The sequence below is a fragment of the Balaenoptera ricei genome, chromosome 21 (assembly GCF_028023285.1).
Source record: "Balaenoptera ricei isolate mBalRic1 chromosome 21, mBalRic1.hap2, whole genome shotgun sequence".
Classification (NCBI taxonomy): Eukaryota; Metazoa; Chordata; class Mammalia; order Artiodactyla; family Balaenopteridae; genus Balaenoptera; species Balaenoptera ricei.
The window spans coordinates 33,294,994-33,308,429 of record NC_082659.1 but is presented as its reverse complement, the minus strand read 5'-3'; the positions used below and the strand labels follow the sequence as shown (position 1 = coordinate 33,308,429).

Genomic DNA, 13,436 nt, shown 5'->3' with positions numbered 1-13,436 from the left:
ATAAAGAAAGAGATCTTTGAACCAGGATCCGAGGTGGAAGCTAAGTAAAACTATTAGAGATACAGATCTATTGATATTTAGACGGTCCCTTGCCTTCTGCCAGAGTTCAGCTTTGGGAGGGGGGTATGTGACCCAGGGAGGGAAGCAGAGGGGCTTCCTAGGGACCAGGGCAGCGAGTAAAATCCTGGGGACCACCTACAGCGGTAGTGACCAGACCCACACGGATGGTTATGGTGACTGAGCAGCCCCTCTAAGCTGCCTGGTAATCACAAAGGGAACCTGTGCTTTCATCAGCTGATGAAAAGAAACATCCTAGTTCCTCGGGTTAAAGAAAAGCCCCAAACTCTTTCTTCCTGGGGCATCCAGGTTGGTTCTATATGTAGCTGTGACCTAGAAAGGCTGTGTGACCTGAGCCAATCATTTGACTTCTCTGGGCCTTGGTTTCCTCAGCATTCAGGGATCTCCAATAACCCTTTGGACGCCAGCATCCTCTGGGCAGACTGTGTGTCTAGAATCCCTGTGGATTGAGATCCTGACTCTGGCTCCAAAGAGCAGGGCCAGCCACCCCTGGGGTGTTAGCAGCAAACATTAGCGTTTTCCTTGTAGACTGGCCACTTCCCCAGCTTTGAGGCATTCAGGACCAGCGACTGCTCCTGGAAAGTGAATGCACCCCCCGGGCAGCGCTGAAAGCCCCGCGGTCAGCACACGCACGCTCGAAGCCCCAGCCGAGTGCCCTGCAGTGAGCAGACTGTGACTCCCACAGTGATACGCCCACCCCGGATTCCCACGTGACCACAGGGTGCCTGCGCTCAGCGCCCGGAACCTTCCAGACAAGGCGCTGCTGGGTGTGAAGAGGGGATTGCAGATCGCAGCGCTGGGGAAGGAGGGGCTCCCTCCGGTGCAGACCCTTCCCCGGGGTAGAGTCAGGACGCAAAGCTGGAGAGAGCGGCTCCAGGCGCCCCGAGCGGGTCACCTGACAAAGGCTTTTCTGCAAGTTTGTGTTTTGCAGAATGATTTGAGGGGAACTGGCGTACTTCAGCCCCGAGCTCCTCCCCCTCCCTCAGATTCCTGCAGTCACACACCTGCTGTCTTGCCTTCAACCACTTTCTCCCTTTCTGTTATCAAAACGGGCTCTGACCTAGCCTTTATCTGATAAACTCATTCACACTGGGGTGTGAATTATTAACACCGCTTTGGACCCTGCATTTTCATGGTGTCCAAAATCTGCAGGAGGAAGAAATCTAACGGAGATTTTCAGGCATTGGCAAGAGGAAATATTACAATGGGCTCTCCCATCCCCTCCACATACACCCACCCTGGCAAGGCTGGCTGTGCTGATGGGCAAAGATTTGGCCAACTGTACTCTGTGTGTTTGGGGCGCAGGGCGGGTCTGATCTAAATAGGAAGTAGGTAAAGTTCCCTTCAAGCCTACTCTGGACTGTTCTCTGACACCCAAGGCACCTGTTATATTTGCCCCGTCCAAGGCCCCGACGTAAAGAGGGTCTTATACACGTTCCATTCTCCCATCATGAGGCACCTGTGTCGCATTACGGCAGTAATCACTCAGTACTTTCCAGTGCTGGTTTTAGCAAAGCAATAGGACTGATCTGTTAATGGATTAATGCACTAGCACTCCCAGGTAGAATATTTGTGTTTTAATTGGAATCTCCTGAAAATGCTGCCCTGATACAAAGGGAGAGTGGGAGTTTCAGGACCCCATGGTGGGGCTGCAGAGATATTTGAAGATGGGTGAGCCAGGGACCCCTCCATTCACACCATCAGGAGCCAACCCCTCCATCTTGGTGATGAGGGTCTTTCTTATCAACCAGAGCCCACGGTGGCCCTGGGGCACCCCCTGAAATGGGACATGGGAGGACAGAGTTGACCAGCAGAGGAGACAGGAAGGAGGAGACGGGAAGAGGGGAGATTGCTGGTGGGGAAGGAGGGGGGTGGAGATCACTGACCGATGAAAATCATTCTCTGTGTGGAGCCAAGATCTACTTCTCCATTGGAACTGAAAGCTAGTTCCATCGTGTAGTCAGTTATTTGTGTTCTGAGTAGCTCTCTTTGAAGGCAGCTTTTGCCAGAAAGTTTCAAGACATCTAAGTGCAAGGGTCAGAAGGGTCCGAAGCAGGAGGGGACCAGTGAGGCTTGCGCTGGCTGCTTTCTTTAGAGCCCGGGCGGCTGGAACTTTAACTACCCAGTGAGAGCTCTGCTTTTGTGGACTTGATGGTTGGCCCTGGAAAATGTTTGTTTTTCTTCCCCTAAAATTTAACTGTCAGACAAGCTTTGGTCACAGGCTGGCTCTGCCCTGCGCCTATGTCAACACCACGTGGGGTCGCCCCTTCGGGCCCTTCGCACGGCCCCTCGCGGTCAGGGACCTCGGTCCAGCCACCTGGACCAGCAGGACGCACGGGTCCTCTAACCCCACCATTCCTGCCTCTCTGCTCTTCACAGAATGGGCTGAACGGCTTGCATCTGGCCTCTAAAGAAGGCCACGTGAAGATGGTGGTCGAACTTCTGCACAAAGAGATCATCCTGGAAACAACAACCAAGGTACGTCTCTTGGTGGGGGGGGGGGGGGGGCGGGAGGTTTCCATCAAAATTCACATATTGTCCCAAACCCTAAAGACATAGAAACCAGCCCTTCCTGACAGAAACCCAAGCCTGCTGCTGAACTTCTCTCATCCATCCAGTCACTTCCTAGTCCTGTGAGCCCCTGAAGTCACCCGAAAAACACAGGACCCCGTTTCCACAAGGATTCACGGGGCCTTTATCCTGATCACTCGACTGTAAATCTAAAAATAAAACCCTTTGCCCAGTGGCTTCATGCTTTCCCAAGCTAAGAGGTCCACAGGCAGGTGCCTTGGGTCCTAATCCTCGCTGAGTTGTTTCATACTCTGTGACCTGAAGCAAGTTACTCAGCCAGTGAGAAGCCTCAGTTTACTCATCTTTAAAATGGAGATTATAATAGGTAGTTGCAGGATTGGTATGAAAATCAAATGTGGTAATGAATATATAATGCCTATATAGGAAGAAATCAATAAATATTGGTGACCGTGTCGTTCATGAGGGCTGTGGAAGAGTCCATATCCCTCTCATTCATCCTTCTCCAGCGAGTCTTCCTTGGTCAGCCCCAAACCCATTTCCTCTCCTTACTGGGTCCCTTGAACAGTGAAGAGTGTTCTCTTTACTCCAAGCATTTGTGTGATGTCACACCTCTCACCGCAGGACATTTCTCCCCAAAGCAGCAGATTATAAACACCAGTGACTTAAGTCCAGAAACTGCAGTCATGAAATTGACGCATCTACATGTTGCAAAATCAGTTTTATTTCTTATGCATCTTATTTGTTTACTAAGCAACAAGCAGCCAGCATTTAAAAACAAACAAAATTAAACCAAAAAAATCACCTCTGTTTACTGTGTCAAGTACTGTTTCCTCTTCTCCCCCCTCCTTTGTTACATCCCATGGTTTTCTTCCTGGGCTGGTCCCGGCAGCCTCTTATTTTCCATTTGCTGTTTATTCAGCGTGGTCTCATGCACAGCCCCGATTTCAGTTCCACGCAGCAAACGTTTAACTGCCTCGCGAGCAGAGAACCAGAAGAGCAACAGGTAGAGAACAGATATAATTTATGGTTATGAAGTGAACTACCAAAATATTATGAAGGTAGGCTCATCTCTCGAGGTAAAATTCTGTAATTTTCATGTCATTTCCCGAAGGTGAAGAGATCTCACGGATGAAATAGACTGACTTGCTCTTTCTGAACGTGTACAGGGCATTTTTTTTCTAACCCCATGACAAATACCAATTGTTTCCACCCGGCTTCTTCTGTGGATGAAAGGGATGTGGTTATTTCTCATCTGATGCCGTCAGCTGCCTGGCCGCAAGCATGGTGCCATCTGACCGGCTGTGGTGGCCAGAGGGCTGTCCTCCTCCTGGCATCCCCACAAGAGCTGCAGAAACACTACGCTTCAGCACGTTTTACTCTCTCCGAATTTCCCCCTTGGATCGGTATTTTGCAAGCGAACGCTTGGTGTGTCTCTGTTATTTATAGAAATTGTATAAGCCAGCGTGGTTTCTGAGGGCCCAACAGAGGGAGGAAAAAAAGGGTGCAGCTGAAACCGTGGGCAAAGCAAGAGTCACAACAGATTGGGGAATTGTAATGGGTCTCGCAAGCAGGAGCGAGATTAAAAAAAGAAAAGACTAAAAAGCCAAAACCAATATAGGTTCCTAAACTGTGCTTAGAAAATTTAAAAGCGTGAAACAACTGTATTCTTTGCCTCCCCCTGCACCCCCCAGAGGCCAGCTCAGCATCCAAGCTGGTGGGGATCAGAGCCGCGTCAGCCCACCCCTCCCCAGCCCGGGCACTCACTCAGAACCCACTGCGGCCACCCACCCTGCCGTGAGCTCTGGGACTCCCTGGAAATGGAGAAATTGGGTCTTTGTGGATCCAAATATAGCTAAGTAATTTTTCCTGCTTCTTTGAGGGCACGTTCCTTCATGCTGAGGGAGGGGCAGAAAAAACCCCATCTCCCTGTGACTCCGGACCTGAGGCTGGGGGTCTTCTTGAGCCTTGCGGCGTGTGCATGTGTGTGTGGAGGTGGGCATGCAGCCCAGGTTCTGAAGATGTCACGGGCCGAGTCCCACGGCCAGGCCTCCACATCTCTCCCCGTCCAGCTTCCCTCCACGTGGGTTTATATGGGGTGAGCCCTGTCGTCGTGGGATTTCAGGCAGGAAGGGGCAGACGGAAAGAAATGTTCGAAATTCCCTTCTTGAGCTGGCCCAGTGCCTGACACACACGTGCTCAGCGTGTGGTGAATGGATGAATGGACACGGCACGCCTCCTTCTAGGTGGGGAGGCGTGGAGGTCTGAGTCCTGATTCCTAGAGAAGGTTCTGGTGCCAGCAGCCCTGTTCCTCTCGGTACAGCGAGTGAGTCGGACCCAGGTGCCAAGGTGTCTAAGTGGAGGCTCTTCAGACTTCGAAGAAAAAAAGATTACTTAGCATCTATATACTCATTTCTGGCACTTATTCTCTGATGGATATTTGAGGAAGAACCCTTCTGCTTATCAAATGGGACTTAAGGAGAAATCAGAAAGACACATTTGGGAGGTAACGAGAGGACCCTCCTGCTTGAGACAGGCCACGCTTTAGAGACAGAAACATGAGCCCTGGGGCGCCGGGTGGCCCTGTGATGCTCAGACCCCCTGGGGAAGGCGCTTGGCTCCCAGTGGCCGGTGGCCCCAGCGCACAGACTAGATTTGAAGTCCCTGTTTGGTGGGTTTCCTGAGATGGATTGGCAAGTGTTCATGTAGTTTAGTTAAAAACTATATGCCGTCTGAACTAGAAAACGTGAGGTCGTGTGAGATCTGTGCTCCGTAAGTAGCAGAGGGACAGATGGGTCCAGCTGTGGTCCCTGTTTGACGGACGTTGTCAAGTGGGCCTGCCCCGCCTGCCCCTCCCGGAGCAGGGATGCCCGTGGGGTCACGTTGGGGAGAGGGACTTGGGAGGGAGGCAGGAAGGAGCCTGGCAGGGAGGCGCATCCCGGAAACGGAAGCCGCCTGCTGGACCTGAGCCCGCCCATCCAGGAAGTGCTGTTAAATGCCCAGGATGGATCCAGACAAGAAACCTCACACGTCCCCGCCACTACCACCACCTTCAGAGCCTGCCTGGCATCTTAGTCTCTGTTACCAGTTCTCAGCTTTTGAAAAGTTTACCTTAAAACAGCTGTGAATCTCATTTGCTTCTAGTGTTTCTTCTCTCCTCTCTGACTTGGTGAACTCTGACTGACTGTATTTTACTTATTCATATTCTTCCTTTGTGTTTTCCTCTGCCAGGTTCTATTCTATTTATTTTTCCGCACTTAGTTTCATATTTTTCTTTTCTTCTGCGTACATTATATAGTTCCTTTTACTAACCCCCCTCCCCAACTCCTTTACCTATTTCTGCCCTTCCCGCTTCTATCTGATGCTTGACTACCCCTCACCCCGTGCCCACTTTGGTCCGGCCTTTGGCCGGTGCGTGTTGCTGTAATGGCACGTGGGAGCTGGGCCCGCGGGATCTGTGGCCTCCTTTCCCCTGGAGCTCGGGGCCTCCGCCCCGTCCTGCAGGGCCACAGCCTGGGAGCAGCCGGACATCTAAGGAGCCACCTTGCCTGGTAGCCCTTCCGCAGGTGTCCTGGGGAATTCTGACTGCCCGTCGGCCGATGTCGGGACGCCGAGCCCAAGTGCAGCAGATCCGTGCTGAGAAGTTGGCTTTCTTGTTCTGGGGCATTCTTTTTTCAGGAGAACGGGAAGAACTTCCCCCCCTGGGCTGCCAGGGCTGTTCACGATGTCTGATGGGTCAGGCGCACAAGTGTGTGTGGTCCGCCCCTTGGGGCCATAAAGGAAGCCCGCTGCCTCCCCGCAGACGACACCCTTATCCCGCACCTGTGACAGCCCTGTACCTGTGACAGGCCCCTGGGAACCTCCTGTCTTCCCTCCCCGTGTTTCAGAAGGGGAACACGGCGCTGCACATCGCTGCCCTGGCGGGTCAGGACCAGGTGGTGCGGGAGCTCGTCAACTATGGCGCCAACGTCAACGCCCAGTCACAGGTGATGCTCAGGGCCCCGGGCCGTGGGGCTGCCCGTCCCCTTCACCCGGGTGGACGCGCTGTGTGGCCGAGTCCAAATGTATTCAAATGTCTCCAAGCACCTTCTTGCTTTTTCCTGCTTCACAGTGGACATTCTAAGCACGATGGGGTGGGTCATTGTGGACCCCGTCTCTGTTCCTTTAGCTGAATAATATATTTAGTTGTGGCCCATCTGTGTATGGGGGGGACGTGAGGGGGAATGAGGAAGGGAGTGAAATTAGCGGGGGGTGGGTGTGCAGAAGAGGCTGACCATTCTGGGAGGGGCAGAAGCAGACTTCCGGGGAGGATCACCCCACCTGGTGGCCTTTTGCAGTAACCCCGCTATGCCATTGCAGTGTCCGTGTGTTTTTATAGCTGGAGACACAGGTGGGGACGTTGCCACAAGGGCTGGGTGGAAACAGGATGCAGGGAGAGCTGTCCGCGAGTTTGGAGGATTTTGCATCGGTTTTAGCACCTGTCACTAACGTGGGTGAATTCCAATGGCTTTTTCTCTTGGCTTACAGAAAGGCTTTACACCCCTGTACATGGCAGCACAAGAGAATCACTTGGAGGTGGTTAAGTTTTTGCTGGAAAACGGAGCTAATCAGAATGTAGCCACAGAAGTAAGTACCTTGGGGATGCGGCCTCATGGCTGAATGTCTCTCGGGAGGAGGACACGGTCCCAGGGGAGCGTGTTCCTGGGACATGGCTTGGGATGCATCCTCTGCCATGATCAATGTCCTGGGTGCTGTCGGACCCTGCAAGGGGGTAAGAGACAAAGTTATGGCCGTTGAGGGATGCCCAGACACGTGCCAGAGAAGTGACAGCGGGGGTGAGCCTGTCATTCCCACTGTGAGAAACACTGGAGGCCGGGCTGGGGTGGGGGGCGTGCGTGCACGTGTGTGTGTGTGTGTGTGTGTGTGTGTGCGTGCGCACGCGTGTGTAGGTGACAGGTCTGCCTCGGACCTTAATGAGAAAGGCTCTTGCCGGGAACCCACGTACACTCTTGGACAAGTCACTCGACCTTGAGTTTTGTCACTGGTGAAATGATGAAATCGGACTAGGTGGAACCAAAGCTTCTCTTGACTCTTAGCATCAGATGACATCTGCTTTGCCAGTTCAGGGGGCCCTGTGCCCCTGGTACACACTGAGGAGATTAATAACAGTAGCTCACAATTGAAACCTTGGTGCCTGGTGTGGTTTCCAGCGTTTGGTAGGCGTTCAATAATATTTGTGAAATGAATGAAGGAACGATGGTCGGCCGTCAGTTCACGGCACTGTCCTGACACCGGGTGATGGGGTGAGAGGGAGGCAAAGATACCGGGCAGTAAAAGCTCTCATCAACACTCAGACTAGGAGCACGTCATAAAGGAAAAGTTAAATACACGCCAGAGGGAAATTACTGGAGGTGCTGTGAGACGGCAGGGAACGAAAGCAGGGCCAAGAGCGGCGTCAGGGGGGAGGTGGCATCTAAGCCCAGCTTGCAGGCTGTGGAGGAGGGAGGTCCTCTCGGGCAGAGGGCAAGAGCCCTGAGCTTGAAAGCGCGTGTCCTGCCCGAGGACCGAGCGGTCAGGACGGTCAGAGCAAATGGTCTCTCCTCTCCCCCCGGTCAGGACGGCTTCACCCCTCTGGCCGTGGCCCTGCAGCAGGGCCACGAGAACGTGGTGGCGCACCTCATCAACTACGGGACAAAGGGGAAGGTGCGCCTCCCAGCCCTGCACATCGCGGCCCGCAACGATGACACGCGGACGGCCGCGGTGCTGCTGCAGAACGACCCCAACCCCGACGTGCTTTCCAAGGTGAGGCGGCCGGCGGGGCTGGGATCATGCCGGGGCCTGGACCGGGGGCCCTCGGGGTCTCCACCGATTCCCGGCAGTTACTCGGAACCAGCCCAGACCACAGAAGCCCCGGCGTGCACCCCAAGCACCCGCCCCGCTGTGCCCGCCGTTCCACCAGCCAGCCGAGCGCCACAGGGGACACCCCCCTTTAAATCCCTGGGCAACGCCGAAGGACGTGTGCTCGGTGTGGCTCCAGGTCACCCAGAACAGCGTCCAAGCGGGGCAGGAGGGGCCTCTGGCCAGAGGAGGACTTTGCAATCCATCCCCCCCACCCAGGTGGTGTTCTAGAAGTTTATTCCAGCTCTTTCCCCAGCTTCCCCCCGGTTGGAGGGAGGGAGGGAAGGGTCCCCACATGGAGATGGGACCGGGGAGGGGCCTCCCAGGGGCCTGGACAGCCCGCCGTCTGCACACGCTGTCCGATGTTTTCACTACCTGTAAGTTTAGACTTAACATCTAAACTTAACGTCTCCCTCCCGCTGGGAATGAACTTGCACTGAGTCAGTCACACAGGCCCCTGCCCCACGGTCACGGGGTTCCGCCTGGAAAACCGCTGCCTGGATCGTTAGGCGTGGTCGGGGGTTAGGAACAGAAGGATGACAAGGGACCCACCGAGGGTCAAAGGGCCACCCTGGCCACCCAGCTGGCCACCCAGGGGCCACCGCACCCCTATAGGGGCTGAAACCGTCCCGAGGATTAAGGTCATGGACCCCATAACACTTCTCACTCATTCATTAAAATCTCTTCAGAAGTAACCGTTCAGAGGAACGGGCCCTGCCTGCAGGGTGGGAGGCGACCCTGGTCCACGGTTTGTCCACGTGAACCACGGAGACTGGGTGTCCCCAGAGGTAGCACCTCACTTTTGGATGTAACTTCCCGTGGGACATCTCTTGACCCCTTCCGTCCGAATCTGCCTGCCGTGTGAGGTCGGCTGGTCCTGCCGGCTTTTCAGAACCCCAGGCTGATCCTCAGGTAGAAATGCCAGTATGTGGCCTGTGACACCTTGTCCCCCTCTGTTGTGTGCCAGACGGGATTCACCCCCCTCCACATCGCAGCTCATTACGAGAACCTCAACGTGGCCCAGCTGCTCCTCAACCGGGGTGCCAGTGTCAACTTCACGCCCCAGGTGAGGCCCTTTGGTGAGGCCGCCCGTGCGTGCAGGGACGGGGGGAACCCAGTGTCCCCCCTCTCGTGGCACCAAGGACATCCCCGCACTGCAGACATGCCTGCGGGCGAGACAGCCCTGGATGGGTTTCTAAGAAATTGCAGCCGGTGTTTTTGATTCTGGGGGACCTGGGCTCAGCCAGCTTGCTGTGATGAACCAAGAGGCTGGCGTGTCCTTAGAGGCTTTGAAATCTTTCTCAGGCGAGAAGAGTCCTAACAGTGGGCTCAGAGTGGCCGCTTGCCTTGGGCTGGGGCAGGGCCACAGGGGAGCAGGGCGCAGAGCAGCTGCCTCCCAGACAAGGATGCACGCCCTGACCAGTCCCTTCCTCCCCTCCAGAACGGCATCACGCCGCTGCACATCGCTTCCCGCAGGGGAAACGTGATCATGGTGCGGCTTCTGCTGGACCGCGGCGCCCAGATAGAAACAAGGACCAAGGTGGGTGCCAGCAAGCTGCCGGCAAGGCCAGGGGAGGGAGTGCTGCCTGCCAGGGCCCCACCCAGGTAGTGGGCTCCCCATGACCAGCTAGGGAAGGGCGTCCAGCCTCTAGAACAGCCCACAGGGGCAGCTGGAGACCAGACTGCTCCACCGAGCTGGCCCTTAAGGAAGCCTTCTCGTGCCTCTCCGGCTGGAATGATGCCACAGGTGCCTTCTCTCCAGCGACCTCTGATGGGTGCCTCTGGGGCTTTCTCTTTTTGACTGTCTTTTAAAGGATGAATTGACACCTCTCCACTGTGCAGCTCGGAATGGGCACCTGCGAATCTCAGAGATCCTGCTGGACCACGGGGCGCCCATCCAAGCCAAAACCAAGGTGCGAGCTTCTTTTCTGCGAGGAGCATCTCTTAGGCAGGGCTCCTGGTCAGGCCGACCCGGGGCGAATCCCATTTCTGAGAAACAGAGATGTTAATTCTACCAACTCAGCCAGTGTGTGTGACGTTGACCCCAATGTCTGTCACACAGGAGGCACTCAGCTCTAATTATTATCTAGATCAAGGTTGGCACCCTTTCTCTCTAAAGGGCCAGATAGTAAATATTTTTAGGCTTTGCAGGCCCTGGTCAATGTCACAACAATTCAAGTCTACCACTGTAGTGGGGCAGCAGCCGTGGATAATGTGCAAACTAGCAGCCCTGTTCTAATAAAACTTTATTGCCAAGCACAGACAGCAGGCTGGATTTGACCCATGGGCTGTCATTTGTCTGTACAGCGCTAGATCAGGCCTCATCTCTTTTACCCTGGCTCCAGAAAAGACAGGAACTAAGCACTCGGGGAGTCTTCAGAGCCTGGGCCGGACTGGATGGTGTTGAAAAGAAAACAAAACGGTTCTTCTCAAGGTCCTTTCGGGGCCAGAGCAAAAGCCCGGCCCTCAGTTCTAATATGAGGTCTTGAGTCTTACTGGGGCTAAAGCTGTCAGACTACCTGGTGTTGCCTACACCGCCTCCAGGCCCACTGCCTCGTTCTTGGGGTGAATTTAGAAGGTGGTCAGAACAGAGCAAGGCAGAAACCAGACCCACCCATGGTCACTCCTGAGGTTTTCTGTGCGCAGCTACCTGTCATAAGATTCTACACCATAAAAGCAATTTATTCCCTGACCGAGGATCATATGAGTGTTCAATGGAGCTCTCTGAAATCTGGGTCATGTTCACGGCCCAGGCTGTCGTGTGTGTGTGTGTGTGTGTGTGTGTGTGTGTGTGTGTGTGTGTACATTTCCCCTTTTTATAAGGACAGCAGTCATATTGGATTAAGGTCTACACCAGTGACCTCATCTTAACTAACTACATCTGCAATGATCCTATTTCCAAATGAGGCCACATCACGAGGTCCTGGGCTTTAGGACTTCAACATGTGAATTTTGAGGGACACAGTTCAATTCAAACACTAACAATAGCCATCATGCAGCTTGATTGTGTTTCTCCCTCGCTGAAAATCCTTCTTTCTGTTGTCTCTTGCTAAAACCTAACGTCCCAGTTTCCTCGCTCTGGGGCTTTCATGATGCAGCTCCCGCCTGCCCCTGGAGTCCAGCTCTACGCCCGTGGCCTCCCGCGTGTTTACCTGCATGGAGCTCCCTGGGTCCCAGGGCGGCTCCCTCTGGGGCACTGCACATGCCATTCCCTTCTCGGGGATGCTCTTCCTGGGTCTTCTCCCCGGCGAGGTCCTAGCTCAGGGATCACCTCCCCGGGAAGCCTCCTCTCCCCATGTCCCCCCGACCCCATCATGACTCCACCCTCCCCTGCTCCTCTGTGCTTTATCACGCCTTCCTGATGTCACCACACAGAGCGGCAACAACGTACCTCTTTCCCCATCTTTAACCTACTAGTCTGCCAGCTTCCTTGGCCTGGAATTCTGTCTGTTCTGTTTCCCCAGAGCTGATCCCATACCTGGTGCACTTTGATCACTTAATATTTGCTGAATTAATGTCTGAATGAATGAGTGAGTGAGTCTTCTCTGTCTTTAGTTTTTTGAAATAAATTGCTATTTAAGAAACAGTGAGGATCCTTAACAGTTTCTTAAAGTGATGTGCATTTGTCAGGGACAAAGAATGGAGGGTTTTAGATCCAAATTCCATTTTAGCATCATTCATTCGTTCAAGACCACGTTGATTAAGGACCACTGTGTGTGTTTCATGCGTCCGTGGGGCGTGTAAGAGATACTAGGCACAGTCACTGATCTTAAGAAGCTTCTAAGGAAGGAGAGAAGATACATACACCTGAAAAGTTAATTATGAAAACAATTCGGCAAGTATGTAAGTACGGTCCGAGTGAGGGGTGCAGATGAGAAAAGCCCACAGGAATCAAAGGTGGCCAGGGGAGGCTTCGTGGAAGAGGTGGGCCTGGCTAGAGCTGGCCTGGAGGATTTGGCGGGGTGAGAAGAAGGTTTGCAATCAGAGACCAGCAGGAATGCGGAGGCCGGAATGAACCAGGCTCACCCGGGAGCCACGTGGAAGCCCTGTGTAGGGAGGAGGTGGGAAGTGAGGCTGGAATCATTGCCTGCCTTGAATTTCTGTGTTCGATTCCTTTGCGACTGGTTGTTTTCCCTCTTCACCAGAATGGCTTGTCCCCAATCCACATGGCGGCTCAGGGGGACCACCTCGACTGTGTCCGACTCCTGCTGCAATACAATGCAGAGATAGACGACATCACACTGGACCACCTGACCCCGCTCCACGTGGCCGCCCACTGCGGCCACCACAGGGTGGCCAAGGTCCTTTTGGATAAAGGGGCCAAACCAAACTCCAGAGCCCTGGTGAGTGGGAGGCTATTGGAGAAGGTGCCAGAGGGGCTAGGGCCAGAGCTGCATGGCTGAGCCCCCCAGGGAGGTACCCACTGTTGCCTGGAGCTGCCCTGGAGATTCAGGGCGGGGACAGTGTCGGGGTGGGAGGGGGGTGCTGAGGCCCGTGGGGCGTGGCAGCACACAGGCGGATGTGACCTTACTCCCTGCCGCATCCCACACATAATGACCGAGCCCCCGTAACAGGCTGAGGTCCGGGTGGGTTTGGGCCCAGGACACCTGACTCACAAGCAGTGTGTGCGGTAGGTATGCGGGAGGTCACTCCCGTCCGTGCCCAGAGCTGAGGGATGGTGATTTCTAGCGACTGCCTGGGTTTTTGATCTGCTTTGGGGGTGAGTGAAATGGGCTCAGCTAAGCATCCTTCCTCTGCAGAGGGGCTCACAGTGGTCATGGTGCTTGAGCAGAGGTGAGTTCAGGCCTAAAGCAAGTTCCCTCCTGGGACTGTGGTTCCTTTCGCTCGCCCCAGGCCGGGGGCTCGCAGGGAAGTTGCTGGCGGGGCCGGAGCGCTGCACGGGGCCTGCCCACACCCCCCATCTCCCCTCT

The 13,436-nt window shown here is 54.5% G+C and overlaps 1 protein-coding gene across 2 annotated transcripts in view; it reads left to right on the top strand.

Annotated features, from left to right (window-relative positions):
• The window catches only part of ANK1 (ankyrin 1), a 96,797-nt gene that overhangs the window by 23,802 nt on the left and 59,559 nt on the right, over positions 1 to 13,436 (top strand). For both annotated transcript variants that reach the window (XM_059909397.1, XM_059909392.1), the window contains exons 3-10: positions 2,458 to 2,556; positions 6,495 to 6,593; positions 7,135 to 7,233; positions 8,224 to 8,409; positions 9,473 to 9,571; positions 9,947 to 10,045; positions 10,320 to 10,418; positions 12,651 to 12,848. In XM_059909397.1, the coding sequence (XP_059765380.1) occupies positions 2,458 to 2,556; positions 6,495 to 6,593; positions 7,135 to 7,233; positions 8,224 to 8,409; positions 9,473 to 9,571; positions 9,947 to 10,045; positions 10,320 to 10,418; positions 12,651 to 12,848 (978 nt within the window). The remainder of the gene's footprint in view (positions 1 to 2,457; positions 2,557 to 6,494; positions 6,594 to 7,134; positions 7,234 to 8,223; positions 8,410 to 9,472; positions 9,572 to 9,946; positions 10,046 to 10,319; positions 10,419 to 12,650; positions 12,849 to 13,436) is intronic.